General features: G+C 34.9%; 1 protein-coding gene across 1 annotated transcript in view; it reads left to right on the plus strand.

The window, feature by feature from the left end:
- RRP41L (3'-5'-exoribonuclease family protein) overlaps window positions 1-16,285 on the plus strand; it is a 64,452-nt gene that overhangs the window by 45,509 nt on the left and 2,658 nt on the right. The window contains exon 5 of the mRNA XM_089803938.1: window positions 1,595-1,683. Coding sequence (XP_089660064.1) covers window positions 1,595-1,683 — 89 coding nt within the window. The remainder of the gene's footprint in view (window positions 1-1,594; window positions 1,684-16,285) is intronic.

Consider the following 16,285-nt stretch of genomic DNA (forward strand, 5'->3'; position numbering starts at 1 on the left):
ACTTACATCATATGGTATCAGAGCCTCTTTTTTTCCCAAAAAAAAAAATTTCTCAAATGAAATTTCTGTCTAAATTTTTTTGAAAATAGTTCTGATTTTGTTTGCAGAAAATCTTCAAACCTGACTAAGGTTTCTGTATTTATAGAGGCCAAAAGTGCATGTAGCTTTGCTGGGATTAGGCGTTGTTTTTCTGGTGTTGCATCGATCTGGGCATCATTGCTTCTGATTTGTGCGTCTTTTTCTGTGAATCTTGGACTCTTTGGCTGCTGAGGCATTGTTTTTTTCATCAACTGTTTTTGTCCCGCAACACATTATTCTCTATGGACGATCTGTGCAAAATCGTTGCCCTATTCCTGTATTCAACAGGTCTTTTCTTAGCCAGCTTTTCGGCTTGTTATCCTGCTATTGTGAGTATTTTATATCAAGACCATCTGATATACACACTATATTTAAAGAGATAAATATGTTGTAAGTGAATAAAGAATATATAATCAGATCTGTTGATATGATATAGAGATATAAGAATAAAAAAAATGAAAAAAGTGGTGTATGTTGTATGAAGAACAATCATATATACACCAGATTAAAAGAATGTATTATTGAAGATCACTGAACAGTGGTGGAAAAATAAGTGAGATTATTATGGTCATTTTGTGATAAATTTGTGGAAGACTTTATAGCAGATTTGCAAAAGTATATAACAGATTTTGAAGAAGTGTGCATAGTAGATCTGTGAAAGGATTTGAAAGAGATTGATAGCAAAAGTTAGATAAAGGGGTATTCCATCAACAGTTGAGTAAGCAACATTACTAAGGTGGAAATTTAATTGTTGGGTTGGTGCCTCTAACAAAGTAAGGGTTGGTGTCTCCAGTAGTTTGGTGCTTCCAAATTGTGGGCGTTGGCTCTTCTGATGAGTTGGTGCTCGCTAACTTAAGGGTTGGTGCCTACAAACATTGCAAAGGAACAAATATATAAAAACAATTATTGACTATGGTTTTCGCCTGCATTGGTTATCACTTAAAACATTGTGTTATTGTGTTTTCATGTGCATAATTGTTAAATTTAGTAACTGCTGCTATTGTGATGGATAAAGTTTAAATTGCTAAAATTTGTTGTTATACTGAATCACTACTCACCATGACTGTGCTCTTCAATGGTCACACTTGATTATGTAGGCTAGCTTTATAACCCCTTCACTTTATTCATGGCAGTAACCTAGAAGTAGAGATGGTGTCTATTTTTTTATTTGCTCATTAACATACATATTTTATATATGTTGTAACCTTTTGGTCTGTTTATGGAAATGATATAATTGGCTAATTATTTGAGATAATTGTAACTTGAGAAAAGTTCTGCATATATGTTGCCATGGATTTGTTCTATCATGTTAGGAAAATTTTGTGGACAGTCTAAAATCCAAACTTGAATCTCCATGTCTCTTGTATACTAGTCAAGGATCAATTTCATACTAGTTTCTAATTTCAGTGTTTTCTTTGACAATGTTAAAGAACTTTACATCTACCTCTTCCTTTGTTGTGAACTGAACTTGTTGGGGTAAAGCTGTTTTCATGCTTTTAATGTTTTTATGTTGTAGGTGATCTCCCGGTTATCATAACTTGTGCAAGTCTTGCCCTTGCTGATGCTGGCATCATGATGTTCGACCTAGTAACTGCAGTTTCTGTGGCAAGTGTCAATGCACTGTTATTCCATATACTTGAGCAATTTTCTTTCAGTTGGTTACAAGCTTGTACTGCATATATTCTTCTCTTTTGAACATCTTTCTTCAGTGTTAACAATTACAGACAACCATCAAATGACTAAGTTACAAGATGGGGTGGCTATGTTTTATTTGCTTGTAACAGAGCCATTGAGGATCTAGGTAGTGTTGTTTGGTATAAATAGATGTGGGAAAAATATAGACATCATTAGAGCATAGTTTGGTGACTTTTCTTAAAACTTACAAGTCAAGACTTTATCTTAGTTGGCTGTTTGATTGTATAAATATGATGCAATAATTATGGGAATAATACAAGAATAGGATTTTTTTTGGCATAGGGTTCACCATCTACAGGGTTATTTCTAAAGATATTAATCAGATAAGGGTCATTAATCTGAAGATCTTAAAAACAGAATGCTTCTGAAAAAGATATTAATCTGCCTAATGTAGGGTAAAGAGTTGAAGTGTCATTTAGGCCTTGCTGTGCAACTATTAAGAATCAATGTTATTGCACAATGGTAAACAGATCTGGCCTTAGATTTTTTTTGAGCCCGGAGTCAATATCGTGTGAGGATTTTCTTTAGAACTATATTATTATAAACAGAAATGTGTAAACTAAAAGTATCAACACTTGTTCCTTCAATCTGTGACTCCTTTCTTGATCCTCATCTTGCTATGGGCAGTATCCTGGAGTTTTTGTGCAAGATGCATTGACATCCTATACATTTTCTTTGATTTGAGCTATCAAATTCCCTCATCTTTTTCCCCCATCCAGGTGGACAATTATATAATTTCATTCACTACTTCGAGTTTTGTTAAGTTATTCAATGGATACCCTTGATAGTTTGATCTTCCTTCCGAAGGCTTCTTGTTTGTGTAAATGTTATCAATCTTATAGTCAGACTGTTATACTGTTATGAATTTAAGGATTATGAAGGACAGATTTACTGACAGAGTTGTGGATAGTCTTGCAGGGAACTTTACAAAGTGTTGAAGAAATATTATAGTACTGAAGTTTTGATTTGGGAGTCTATATTATATAATAGACTGATCTGCTACTGCCGATCTGAAGATAAAAACATTTATTTCATTTTGATCTTTATTCTCCTACAGCCGGTCAGTATATATATCAAATCTACGGGGCATAGCATGAATAGACATGACCTTTTGCTGAAGAGTCTCATTGAAAAGAGAGGTGACTAAATCCTTAACTAATCAAGAGGCCTGATTATGATCTGATGAAGTTATTAAGAGAATTAGTAAACCCTTAGTATCGGGCATGTAAATATGTCTCACATATAGCCCTGCCGATCTGTAGATGGGATTATTTACGTGATCCACCTGATCAGGAATATGCAATCTGAATTAAGGAGAAAACATAATCACATATGCATGTTCGATCAGATTAAGGAAAACCAAAAAAGGTTTCACTGATATTTCCTTGGGATCAGACTGACGCTACTATTCTCAACACTCCCTCTTAGCTAAGGAAGATACCAATTATGAATAGATTTAGATATCACCTAGCACGTGATATCAAGGAGTATGCAAAATATCAAGTTAGCAAGATATTTGTATATCCTAGTTATGATATGTGCACTGACATTATGTCGCATTATGTCTACCATAACTTGTCATGGCATGTTCACGGACATTTTGTCACATAATGTCCACCATGATTATTGATTTACAACAAATATCAAGTCAGCATGATGTCGATCAATAAGTCCTAGAGATATTAACTATCAAGACATTTCTATGAATATCAAGTCAGCATGATGTCGATCAATAAGTCCTAGAGATATTAACTATCAAGACATTTCTATGAATATCAAGTCAGCATGATATTTGTCATGATAGTAGACATCATAAAGTCATCACCTTACAATGTTGAATAAAAGTGTACGTTATTTGAAAGATCGTCACCTTTTAGTAATATACATAGCTGGCTCATAAAGTCATAGTCACACATATGACAAAAGAGTTTACACATTAAACATCTTTAATATATTAGTACAAATGAAACAATTTTGAGACTTAGTTTCAATTACATTTCAACCATCCCAAGTTTCTTTTTGAAGTGTCCACTTTGACTTTAGAGAGGGGTCTGGTGAGAATGTTTGTCGTTTGATCGCTTGTACTAATATACTCCAACTGGATTGCATTCCTTTCAACCATATCTCTTACATGTTGATAAGGAATCTCTATATACTTGGACTGATCACGGAATACAGGATTTACAGAAAGCTTGATACAACTTTGATTGTCACAGTAGATAGTGGCAGGCTTCAAGGGTTCACCAAATAGTCTCACAATTAACTTTATGAGCCAACTGCTTCTCTAGCTCCCATGGAGGTTGCAATGTATTTTATTTCTGTAGAGCTCTGTGCTACTGAAGACTGTTTCTTGCTAATCCAAGAGATCATGGCTGATCCCAAACTGAAACATCTAGATGTGCTTTTTCGATCAGTCACACTTCCAACCCAATCTGAGTTTGCGTATCCATGCAATTCTAGATCAACATTTTTATATTTTAGTCCATAACTAATAGTACCTTGTAGGTACCTCAATATATCTTTAGCAGCAACAAAATGTATTTCTTGAAGTTCACACATAAAATGACTCAAGGCATTCACTGCATAGGAAATGTCAACAACATGTGTTAACCAAACACATTAGTGATCTGATAATCTGTTTTATAAAGAGTAGGGTTTGCAAATTTGGATTCTATTGCTGCCTCTTTTAACTTATGTAAATTAGTTTCCATGGGTGTGGAGATAGGCCTACAATTTAGTATTCCAAATCTCTTTAGAATATCAACAGTATATTTTCCTTGGCTCAGTAGAATATCATCAGGTTTCTGCCAGACTTCCAGTCCTAGAAAGTAGTGTAAAATACCCAAGTCATTCATATCAAATTTTGAGGCCAGATCTTTCTTGCATTGAACAATGAGATGATCTTCTCCTATAATTAGCAGGTCATCAACATATAGGATTAATATCAACATATCACCTTTAATGATTTTAAAGTAGAGATTTTGATCTAGATCATTCTTTGAGAAACTTGGTCCCATAAGATAGTTGTCAATTCTCTTGTACCTAGCTTGGGGAGCTTGTTTGAGTTTGTACAGGGCTTTCTTTAGCTTTCTACATGGGATGCTGCATTATGAATCATAGAGCTGTCAGGTTGTTCTATGTAAACTTCCTCTTTTATAATCCCGTTCAGGAATGCAATTTTTACATCCATTTGGTGTATCTTCCAACCCTTAGCTGCAGCAATAGCTATAACTGCTCTGACATAAGTTTATCTGGCAACTGGTACAAATGTTTCCTTGCAATTAATTCCCTCCTTGAGAAACCTCTTGCAACAAAAAGTGCCTTATGTTTCTTTTTATTGTCGTCTGCAACATGGTTAATCTTGAAGAGTCGTTTAGAGGAGAATAGATTTCTCTTCATGTCTAGGTACTATATCCCACACATCATTTTTTATAATGGACTGGTACTCTTCTGTCATGGCATCTTTCCATACTTGGAGTTTAAGAGCTTCAGTTACACTAGTAGGTTCTGAATTTATAATCTTGCTCGTTAGTGCCATGTAGTTTGATAATATATTAGGCCTCTTACTCTCTCTAAATTGCCTTTAGGTCCCGCGAAGTTTTCTACTTTCCCAACAACCTTTCTAGCTCAAAGTGGTTGTTCCTTTTGTTAACATTATGATTTTGCTCCCTCTGAATTTCAAGACTAGTATGGTTTTCATTAGGGTTTTCATCTAGTTGCTCCCTATGAGGCTCAAAAGTAGGTTCTTCCTCCATGCTCTCAAGTGAGTCTTGGATTTCTAACTGAATTGAGCTCTTTGACCTTTTGAAGGCAATGTCTTCCTCAAAGGTGACATTTCTGCTGAGCTTTACTTGGCTTTGATCAGATAGGTATATCATGTAGCCTTTAGAAGTTTCACTCTAACGTACAAAAATCCCTTTTCTCCCAGAGGGTTCTAATTTTGTCATTTTCTCTTAGGTACATGTATGTATATAGGATACTCAAATATCCTAAGATGACTTGTATCAGGTTTTATCCAGACAAAGGCCTCTTTTGGTGTTTTATTTTCAAAATGTGAGTGAGGACATCTATATTGTATGTAGATAGCTGTTCTTGAAACTTCTGCCCAAAATGAAGTATCACGATTTTGGTCATACATCATTGACTTTGTAGCTTCCACAATGGTTCTGTTTTTCCTCTTAGCTACCTCATATTGTTGAGGATTATAGGGTACAATGAACACCTTAATCCCGATATTAATACAAAATTCTTTAAAGATTTTTGAAGTGAATTCTTTCCCATTAGCAGTTCTCATGGTTTTAATTTTCTTTCCAGATGAGTTTTCTATTAGGGACTTGAATTCTCTAAATTTCTTAAGGATCTCTTTTGACTCTTTGCATTTTAGGATATAGATCCAGGTCTTTCTGGAGAAATCGTCCACAAAATTACATAGTATAGAGACCTTCCCATTGATGGAGTTGACATAGGTCCACGCAAGTCTGAGTGGACTGATTCCAATGCATTTTCAGTTTTGCTTAAACTATTTTGGAAGGATCTTGTAATGTTCTTCCCTAAAGCACACCCCTTACATGTTCCATTATGGATTGCATTTAGTTTGGGACGCCTTGTCACAAATCTTTCCATAGATGTTAGGGCAAAAAAATGTATATGCCCTAATCTTTTGTGTTAGACTTCATTGGAGTCATGAGTTTCATGAATGAGTGCTTGTTTTGACTCAATGTAGAGTTTGTATAGCTATCCATGTCTTACACCTATTGTTTTAGCCTTCTTAAATGTAGCATTCCTTGGCCATGCCAAGTCATTTGCATTCGTGAAAGTGACTCTATATCCATTATCTTCTAGGGTAGATATAGATACTAGGTTTCTTTTAATTCTTGGTACAAATAGTACATCTTGTAGGTGAATGGTGATGCCCGAATCTAATTTGATGTTATAGGTCCCCACTCCTTTTACAGGATTGCAAAGTCATCTGCAATGGTTACCTCTTCTTCAATTTCTTTAACCATAGTATCTAGATGTTCTCCGAATCCAATGATATGTCTAGATGACCCACTATCAATCACCCAAGTATTGACTTTATTTGCTAAATAGAATAGAAACTTGTCAGGATACTGTTCTGTATTTGTTTTTCTAACTTTAGCATAGGATGCTTGTTTTTTTAGTCTGTCAGGGCATTTGGCAACATAATGTCCATATTCATCACATTTAAAACATTGGACTTGTGAAGCATCTCTCATTTCCTTGCCCTTTTCATGAATTTTTTTCTTCCTTTTAAAGTTCTTCCCTTTCTTATGATGTTTGGCATTCAGAACATCAAGGTCTTTGTTTATGGATTTTTGTTTGATTCCTTTTGGTAAGCGCCTAGCTTCTTCTTGTAGATAGTTGGACCTTAGGTAGTCTAACTTTAGGAGTTTTGACCTTACACTTATGCCTTGTTTGAATGATTCCCATGAGTTGGGTAGTCCGCTTAGGGCTATTAAGGATAATTCTTTGCTTTCTATCTCATACCCAACGTTTGATAGTTGATCCCTTAATTCTATTATTCTCATGAAGCAAGCAATCGCAGATTCTCCTTTATTCATACTTATGTGATTCAGCTGTGTTTTGAGTGCAAGGGTTCTGTCTGTATTAGTTATCTCAAAGGTGCTCTCTAGAGATTTTAACATGAGGAATGCAGTTGTTTGCTTTGATAGTATAGGTACTATGTGTTCTCTCATAGAATCCACTATTAGTTTCATAGTGTTCTTGTTGTTTTCAATTCATTTGGATTTTTCTATTTTATCCTCAGGTTCTGTCCTCTTGTCTTTTTACATATTATTCTAATTTGCACTCTTCTAATAGCATCGTGATCCTTAGCTTCCATGCTATGAAGTTGTTGGCCCCTTCAAGGAAATCCTCAAATCAAATTGCATTTGTCATTTTGAGGGATGGAAGTGTGACTGTATTTTATCACGGTAGGTAGTCTGATTTCTCAAGTTTGATTTTGATATTACTCACCAGGCTTTGATACCATGTAAATGTTATCAATCTTATAGTCAGACTGTTATACTGTTACGAATTTAAGGACAATGAAGGACGGATTTATTGACAAAATTGCGAATAATCTTGCAAGGAACTTTACAAAGTGTTGAAGAAATATTATAGTACTGAAGTTTTGATTTGGGAGTCTATATTATAATAGACTGATCTGCTAGTGCCAATCTGAGGATAAAAACATTTATTATATTTTGATGTTTATTCTCCAACAGATGGTCAGCATATATATCATATCCACAGGCCATAGCATGAATAGACATGACCTTTCGCTGAAGAGTCTCTTTGAAAAGACACACTGACTAAATCCTTAACCAATCAAGAGGCCTGATTATGATTGGATGTAGTTATTAAGAGAATTTGTAAACTTCAAGACTATTGGGCATGTAAATATGCATCACATATAGCCCCGCCGATCTGTAGATGGGATCATTTACTTGATCCACCTGATCAGGAATATGCAATCTGAATTTAGGAGAAAACATAATCACATATACATGTTTGACCAGATTAAGGCAAACGGGGACGCCTATATATATAGTGAAATTTTAAAATATACACTGAAAATTGCAAATATACATGTCATTGACATGAAACTTAGGACAAAGCATGTCATTTAAACATTATAGAACCTTAACATACACCATTTGAATTCCATCTAGGAAATAATAACCAATTTCAGTTCTTAATTGTCAATATGCATATCAATATGTGAACACAAATATTTAAACATAGGTTTAGCAGTGAACAATATCATAAAAATCTGGAAATCTAAATATGCCCAAAGGCTAGAGGGCTGCCATTAAGTTTCATCATGTTCAAGTTGAAAATAGAAAACAAAATATAGAAAAATGAAGCAGATTGCTGCTCAAGCTCTTGGAAGCAAAAAAATCCCCTCTTCTTGCAAAATGAAAACCCCAGCCAGCTGCAACACACTCCAACTTCATAGGAAAAACCAAACAAATGACAAAACAACCACAATGTGTTCTTTTTTTGACCTTTTAGGGCATTTGGAGAGGCAGAGCCCACTGGAGGACCAAGTAGGGACAAACAAAATAAAGTTTTTTGTTTTAATTTTTTTGTTAAAGCTTAACAAAAAATCCCTGGTATGGTTAGGGGACTTCTAGATGTCCCCTTTCCATACCGGGGACAGCCAGCCGTCCCCTTTTTTTCTCCCAGAAGTCCCCAAGTACAAGGAATGCCCCTTGCATTTTTTCCCTGATTGGGGATGGCGGGGGGACGTTCCCATCTCGGGAACCATGGCTTTTTGGGTGGGGACGTGTCCCTGGGGTACGTAGGTTAATAGAGATTGAATCAATGGAACCACAAATTGAGAAATAATGATGATCAACCAGGTACTTCCATACAAGTTCCTCACTTGTAGTTGATACTGCTTATGTTCGTTATTCTCTGTTTGACTCCGTGGCTCTTATATATTTATGGTAAAAAATGAAAAGTAAATGCCAATATAGGAACACCTCCCTAACTGAGCATTATGGAATTAATGTGCATCCAGGCACTAGATCACCCCTGACCTCTAACTGGAATAGCATTAACCATTAAATTTCCTTATGGCTACAGAGGAAATTAATTACCTTTGGTAAGAATGATTCCAGAATAAACCATACATTTATCTTCATTGCAATTGCCCAAAACCTATTCTCAGTGATCAAAGTTTAATTATGTAGGATTGTTGTTTGCATCAGTGACATATGAAGCCCTCTTAACACTAGGTTGAGCATAGTCCATGTGATTTCACATGGGCATTTAATGTTATGATCCAATTGTTCGATGTGTCAATAGCAAGCATAGAGGATGTAACCTAATACTGAACGCTTTTAATAATATGATAATGCAACTGCATAAATACAAAGGCAAGAAACATCTGCATTTCCAAGACTGATTGGAGGGAAGCATTCACAACTGTAAAGTAGAGATGGATGCCTCTGGAATCAAGATGAGGCAGGAACCTAAGGTTTAGAATTAAAGAAAACATATACATTGTTTTTACTTGTTCTTTTTGAAGTAGGCCTATTGTAAGTTAGCTTAGATGACAACTCACTCAACATTATAGCCATTGAATCTAGGATTTGTACAAAATAAATAAATAAATTTGAGACGTTAACTGAGATTGTGTACATTGTTAAGCCTTGATCACACACCATGATAGAATGTTGCATCCTTGGAGCTTGACGTCCTCTTTCTTTAAAATACTTTTCCTTAAAGGTCTATATGGCAGCATTTACTTGCTAGGACTTGCAGGTTCTATATTTTCCCACCTGTTATCTAGCACTGTTTCTATGTCCATTAGATTGCAGGCCTGTTTGGCCATTGTTTCTGACAGATTTTGTTTGATCACCTTGGGCACAAAACTAGTGATCTGGCTTATGAAATGTCTTGATGCACAGAATGGAAATTGAAAACTAGTTGAAGTTATTATGTTGATAAGTCTGAAATAGAGAATAAAAGGTCTATTTTTTTAGACTAAGAAAATGCTACTGCAGTGCACAATTGCAACATTTACTTGCTAGGCCTTGCAGGTTCGATGTTTTCCCATCTGTTATCGAGCACTGTTTCTGTCTCCATTAGTTTGTAGGCCTGTTTGGCCATTGTTTCTGACAGATTATGTTTGATCACATTGGGCACAAAACTAGTGATCTGGCTTATGAAAATGTCTTGATGCACAGAATGGAAATTGAAAACCAGTTGAAGCAATAGCGTTGATAAGTCTGAAATGGAGAATAAAAGGTCTATTTCTTTAGACTAAGAAAATACTACTGCAGTGCACAACTGCTCAGAAGTGTTAGGTATTTAACCCCATGCACTCTTGGGCTATGGAAAGTATCCAAATCAACTCATTTTTTATATGTTGGTGCTCTTTTATGAGCCATTGGTATCCCTTGAATTAGATCTCCACCTCCTTTGTTGTATGTTTTTTGTTATCAGAAAGGCTAAGACAGGCTACGTCTTTTTCTCTCCTCATTATGTTGTATTTTTATCTTCAGTAGGCTACTGCCTCTAGCCATCCATCCCGTGCTCTGATTTTGATCTTTATCTTAATTTAGTTCGAGGCTCTTTTCTCTTTATAAACTGTTAATTATTTAGATGAAATGTACATCATATTAAATGGAGGTCTAATGTAGTCACGGGGAGTGGACATAGGGCAACTTGGGATGCAACAAAGGGCTTCTGTGTAAGAGTTGAACAACAGTTGGCCATGCCTCCCTTTTTATAAGCCCTGAGCACATGGGTGTATTTGCTCCTCTTAGCAGCACACTTGTCGCAAGTTCATAACAGAGATGGGCCAAATGAGGGTTCTTCTAGGCTCTGAAATGGCATTTAATTACGATTCTTTGTCTATGGAAAACTTTAACATTCATCTGTTCTTGCATGCCTGTGCCCTATTGAGGCTATTGAAATCCTTGGATTTAGGTGCTCACCTTGGCGCAGGGTTTCTTGGACATGTAAGGCTAAAGCAGGCAACCTGCTGCATTGCCCTTCTCTTGTTCTATTTTTCTCTTAATTAAGACACTGCAACTCAGCCTCTCTTTCGCCTTATAGTTTGATTTCCTTTGTGTAAAATCTAATGTGATGAACATAAATGTACAAAATACTAAATGGGGGTCTATAGGGGTTAATGGGGAATAGACCAATGCCAACTTGGGATGTGACAAAGGGCTTTCTTCTTAATGAATAAAAAAAAAAATTCTCTTAATTTTTTCCCTTCATTTTTAACTTCGAAATTTGAATGGAAACCAGCATATTGTTCATTTATGTTTTGGAATAATTAGTTGACCTTGTAATAATGGAAACCAAATTTGGAAATTTCTTCTTTCTTGTGGGGAATCTTCCTTGTCCCCTGATATTATTAGTTCCTGCCTTTGGCAGGAAACTAATGGAATCATTAGATTCCATATTAGTTACATAAATCTAAAAATTTGAAGATATACTAATGTTTGCAAAAGCTATATTAATTTGAATATATTTTGAAATTGAAAAATACAATTTTTTGAAAATTGTATTGGCTCATGATAAAAAAGGCAATGAAAAAATTCAATTTTCTCCAACAAAAATACAAATATTTTCTAACAACTCTATTAATGAATGCTTTAATTACAACTTCATCTTTTCCACATTTGTGACGAGTGGATTAACTTTAAAAAAAAAAAATCATTTTTATCTTCCACCTCACAAATAAATGTCTAATCAATATTAATTATCCCTATTTATTTTTCTTACCAAATTTGAAATTGAGTTAAATGTTTTATATTTATTATTTTAAATATATTTATGATTAGTTATATTTTAATCAAATATAGAATTAAATGTTTTATATTTCTTATTTTAAACACATTTATTATTTAAGATAGTTTATGAAGAAGAAGTTATATGAATTTATAGAGTTAAATGTTTTTTTAAGTTGTATAATTTAGATATTTTAATCAAATATAGAGTTAAATGTTTTATATTTCTTATTTTAAATATATTTATTATTAGTTTTATATTGATGTTTATTTTTGTAATTTGTAAAATGTTATTTCTTTAAGTTTACACTATATTTTATTAGCTATCTTACCAAGTTCAAATATAGGGTTAAATGTTTTTTTATTTCTTATTAGTTTTCCATTGATGTTTATTTTCGACAACTGTAAAATGTTATTTTTTAAAAGTTTATGCTATGTTTTACTAGCTACTATTTTACAATCTTGCTCAATTTTTTTTTTATACCATTAATACTACCCCTCAAACTTACTACATATTTTGGTACTTAGATTTAAGTAATCAACAATTTTTTTTTTTTTTTTTTGATTTAAGTATTTGAAAAAGTTTATCGTCAACAAGTTTTTGCTAAAAATTGTAACTAATTTAATTTCCCCTTCATGCAATACTACTTCAGTCAACCATAAAAACATGAAGGCAGGAACTTTGGTGCATGCGCCCCTTGTTAAATCTTTGACTCTTATATTTGCTGCTAAGTATGCACAGGGTTATTGTATAATTTGTGTTAGTGACTAGTTCTTAAAGAGGTTATGTTTTTAAGCTTCTTTTACCTCTAGTTAGAGTCACATTGTTCTATACCTTCTTATTGCATACTTTCACATTCGATCATAATGTAGTTCAGCTACCAACTTCAATATATCCTTTATAGCCATCTCCCTTTTAATTATCATTTGCCACATCTTTCAAACAAATAAAAAGATTGAAGGTCTTATTATTCGTTTGTACTGTTTGAGGCTAACACCGAGAAGACATTGTTAGATACTCTGAGGTTTCAGTCACATCCTGCTCATATAGGATAGACCATAGATGTAGTACTGGTAGAGTTTTCTGGCCCATGAGTTTTTACGAATTTTACTGGCACCAAAAACTGGCTGAGTACTTGCCGAGTTTTTGCCAAATACTTGGTGAGGTTTTGGTAAAAAGTTGGTCGTAACTGTAGAATAGCACTTAAAAGGAAAACAATGGTCCAAATTAATTTCATTTCATATTTCTTCACTTGTCTTTTGCTGAGAGGGGAAAATACTCTTCCAAAGACTTGTATTCGAAACACTTGCAAACTGATTTCTATCAGTTTGTTGCAAAATTTAGGCAGGTTTGTGGTAGTTTTTGAAGAGGATGATATCAATAATTTGGAGAGGCAGGCTATGGAGGAGAGGGGTGCATTTGGTTTCACATTGGATACCATTGAGTTGAATGAGTAGTCATTGCTAGTGCCACGAGAAGCTAGAAGTAGAGCTATATCCAAGATGGATGATGAGCCACAAACTGAGTTAGACATACTTAGTGAGGATGCAGTCATGCCCAGTACAGACTTCTAGGACTAGACTCTAGTTCTACCTCTCGCTTAGTTTTTACTGGAGCTGGGAAGAGGAAGATGTAATTGTAATGATGTATTTACTTTAGTTTTACATAAATTATTCACTATGTTGCTTCCAGCTATCAGCATTCCTCACGAGAATACAATTTTGTACCCACTTTGTGTTTAAATATTTCTAGACTAAGCTTGGTTCTTTTGTGTTCTCACTTATTGACTCATTGGATGCATCTTCTCATTGCATTTTGCAAAAAATAATGCATTTCTAATTTAATTTAAGCAATTTATAAACTTCCGAATTTTTATTGAAAACTGGCCAAGTTTTTCCCGATTTTTTTTTCAAGCCTTGGTGACTTTTTGGTTTTGGTGACTTTTCCAACTATGGGACAGACTATAATATTTTCTAAGAGGAAAAGGCCTGCTGGTTTTGGTTTTCCGTGGCTGCTGACTAGAGGGAACTTCATGCTTTGGGAAAACCCTTCGTTTGTTTTATATGCTGGCCAAATGTTCTAGTCTCCATCGGTGGGTTCATCCACTGTCAGTCCTAATGAGTGTTTTGTAGACCTATTGTACTGATATTTCTCAGAAGAGACAACAATCATTTTGTAACATCAGCCAACATTGGCATAGATAGCGCAAGGCCAACCAACAAGAATACATTGTACATAGTATCAAAAGGCTGCCTTAAAACGTCAGATATATATCTGATAAATGACTGATCACCTCTTATTTTTATAGATCCTCAATACAGGTAGGCTGCATATAAAGGAAATGGGATGTGCTGATCCTTGTGAGGGGAAATATTTTATAGTTCAACTGTATTTTTTGAGTTTGTCTATGATTGAATTCATAATTTACAGATCTTTTTTAAACAACTGACTGGTCTTCCTATTGGAAATTAGTAGACATAACTGTGTTTTCTCATTATTGTGTCTCTTTTTTACCAGGATGCTGGTACAGGTACAGGTTCGGGTTCAGGTTTGAAGAACCAGTTCCCCAGTATGGCAAACACACACACATAGATATACATACGTACATAAATACATATATACAAACACAAATACACAGATATATTCAAAGACATTTTGAGGCTAGAATGAAGCTTCTTTTTATTTTCACAAGTAATGTGCCCAACCCAAAAATAGTCGAGTGGGCATCTGCACGTATTCCAAGAAGTGATAGGTGAAGGAAAGCAGGGATAGGGGACTAACAGGAAGGGATGCTACACAAAGGTATGGGTAGCTTCTTTAGCGCGTGATGAACTCGTAAATGATCTTTTTGATTCTGCTTTGGACCCCCTTCCTCCTCTGCTGTGACTGGTTCTGGTTCTTGAACTTGCTCAGATGCCTATGCAAGAACACCTAGCACCCAATCTGCAGGATCTCGATCTGGATATATAGTATCATAAAACCATTTAAACACCATAAAATTGTAATCATAGCATCATGAATCATGATCATACCATCATATCATAATCACATTGACATATACTCAAGTTCAACATCAAAGTTTCAAAACATTAACATGTCAAGTGATAAATCATATCATCAAGTTCAAGTATCATTATGTCAAGTTCAACTAATGGATTAAATGTTTATTAATATTCTTCTTCTTTTTCTTCTTCATCCTCTTCATCTACATTGGCATCAGTTGACTCACAAACAGAGCTAAGTCGACGGAATTAGCTGCACCAATAACATAATTGGTATCAAAATCTTCAAATTCATCAAGTGCAAGCTGAGAAGTGGAAGCCAACATAAGCCTTAAGATTCCATGTTTTAGGGTTGTGGATGTTGTTATATGAAGCCTAACTAGCATAATTAAACTTGGAGGTTAATGTTTCCCCACTTTTACCGGCACAATTTCCCCCCAAATTTTTTCAATCGGGGTTTGGGGGCAGTGCCCCCAAGATGGATGTGAAAAAAAAAAAGATTTAAAAAAAAAACCAACTTGGACGCTGATTTTGACCATCTGCGGGACCAAGTTTTCTGGTGGTTGGATGTTTTCTAGCTTAGCCTGCCGGGGTCCGAACTGGGCATGGTCATGTTCAAGCCACCCCACTGTGGACCGGACGTGAAATGGACATCCTAGCTTTTTTATACAGTTGACAGAAACAGAAAATATTTTATTGTGTTAGTGGTCCATTTAAAAAATGTTACTAAAAATTTCTAATTAGTAGATGAGTTTGTCTATAATGGGTTCATCTAAGAAATAAAATGTCTGAATTAAATGCTTGATTTGAAGCATAAAACTGGTGATACGTTATTAATGCATGTCATAGAGGATAGCAACAAAGAGCTGCCTGTAGGTGTAGCTGGAATGTTATAATCTCCACTAAGCTTCTACACATATTACTTACATTATCATTGAGGACTTCTCGATAGGATTGTTTTCATAAGCCAAAAAAATATGTTACAGCATTCAGCTATTAACGGCTACAGGAAGTTTGGAAATCACTCTCCTTTAATTTCAACAGGATGCAAAAGGTTGCTAAATAAAAAACAGACAAAATCCAAAAGAAGTTACCATCCTTGTTATTGAGCTTTGTGGTTGCATAGTGGCACAGATTGAGCTGTATCATCCAGACTTCAAATTCTCCTTAAAACATAAGTATGCTCAATAGGAACTGGTTTGGAGAGACTGGAGAAAGGACACTCTCAATGC

Source organism: Cupressus sempervirens, chromosome 10 (genome assembly GCF_028749045.1).
Source record: "Cupressus sempervirens isolate cs-2001-9-10 chromosome 10, ASM2874904v1, whole genome shotgun sequence".
NCBI lineage: Eukaryota > Viridiplantae > Streptophyta > Pinopsida > Cupressales > Cupressaceae > Cupressus > Cupressus sempervirens.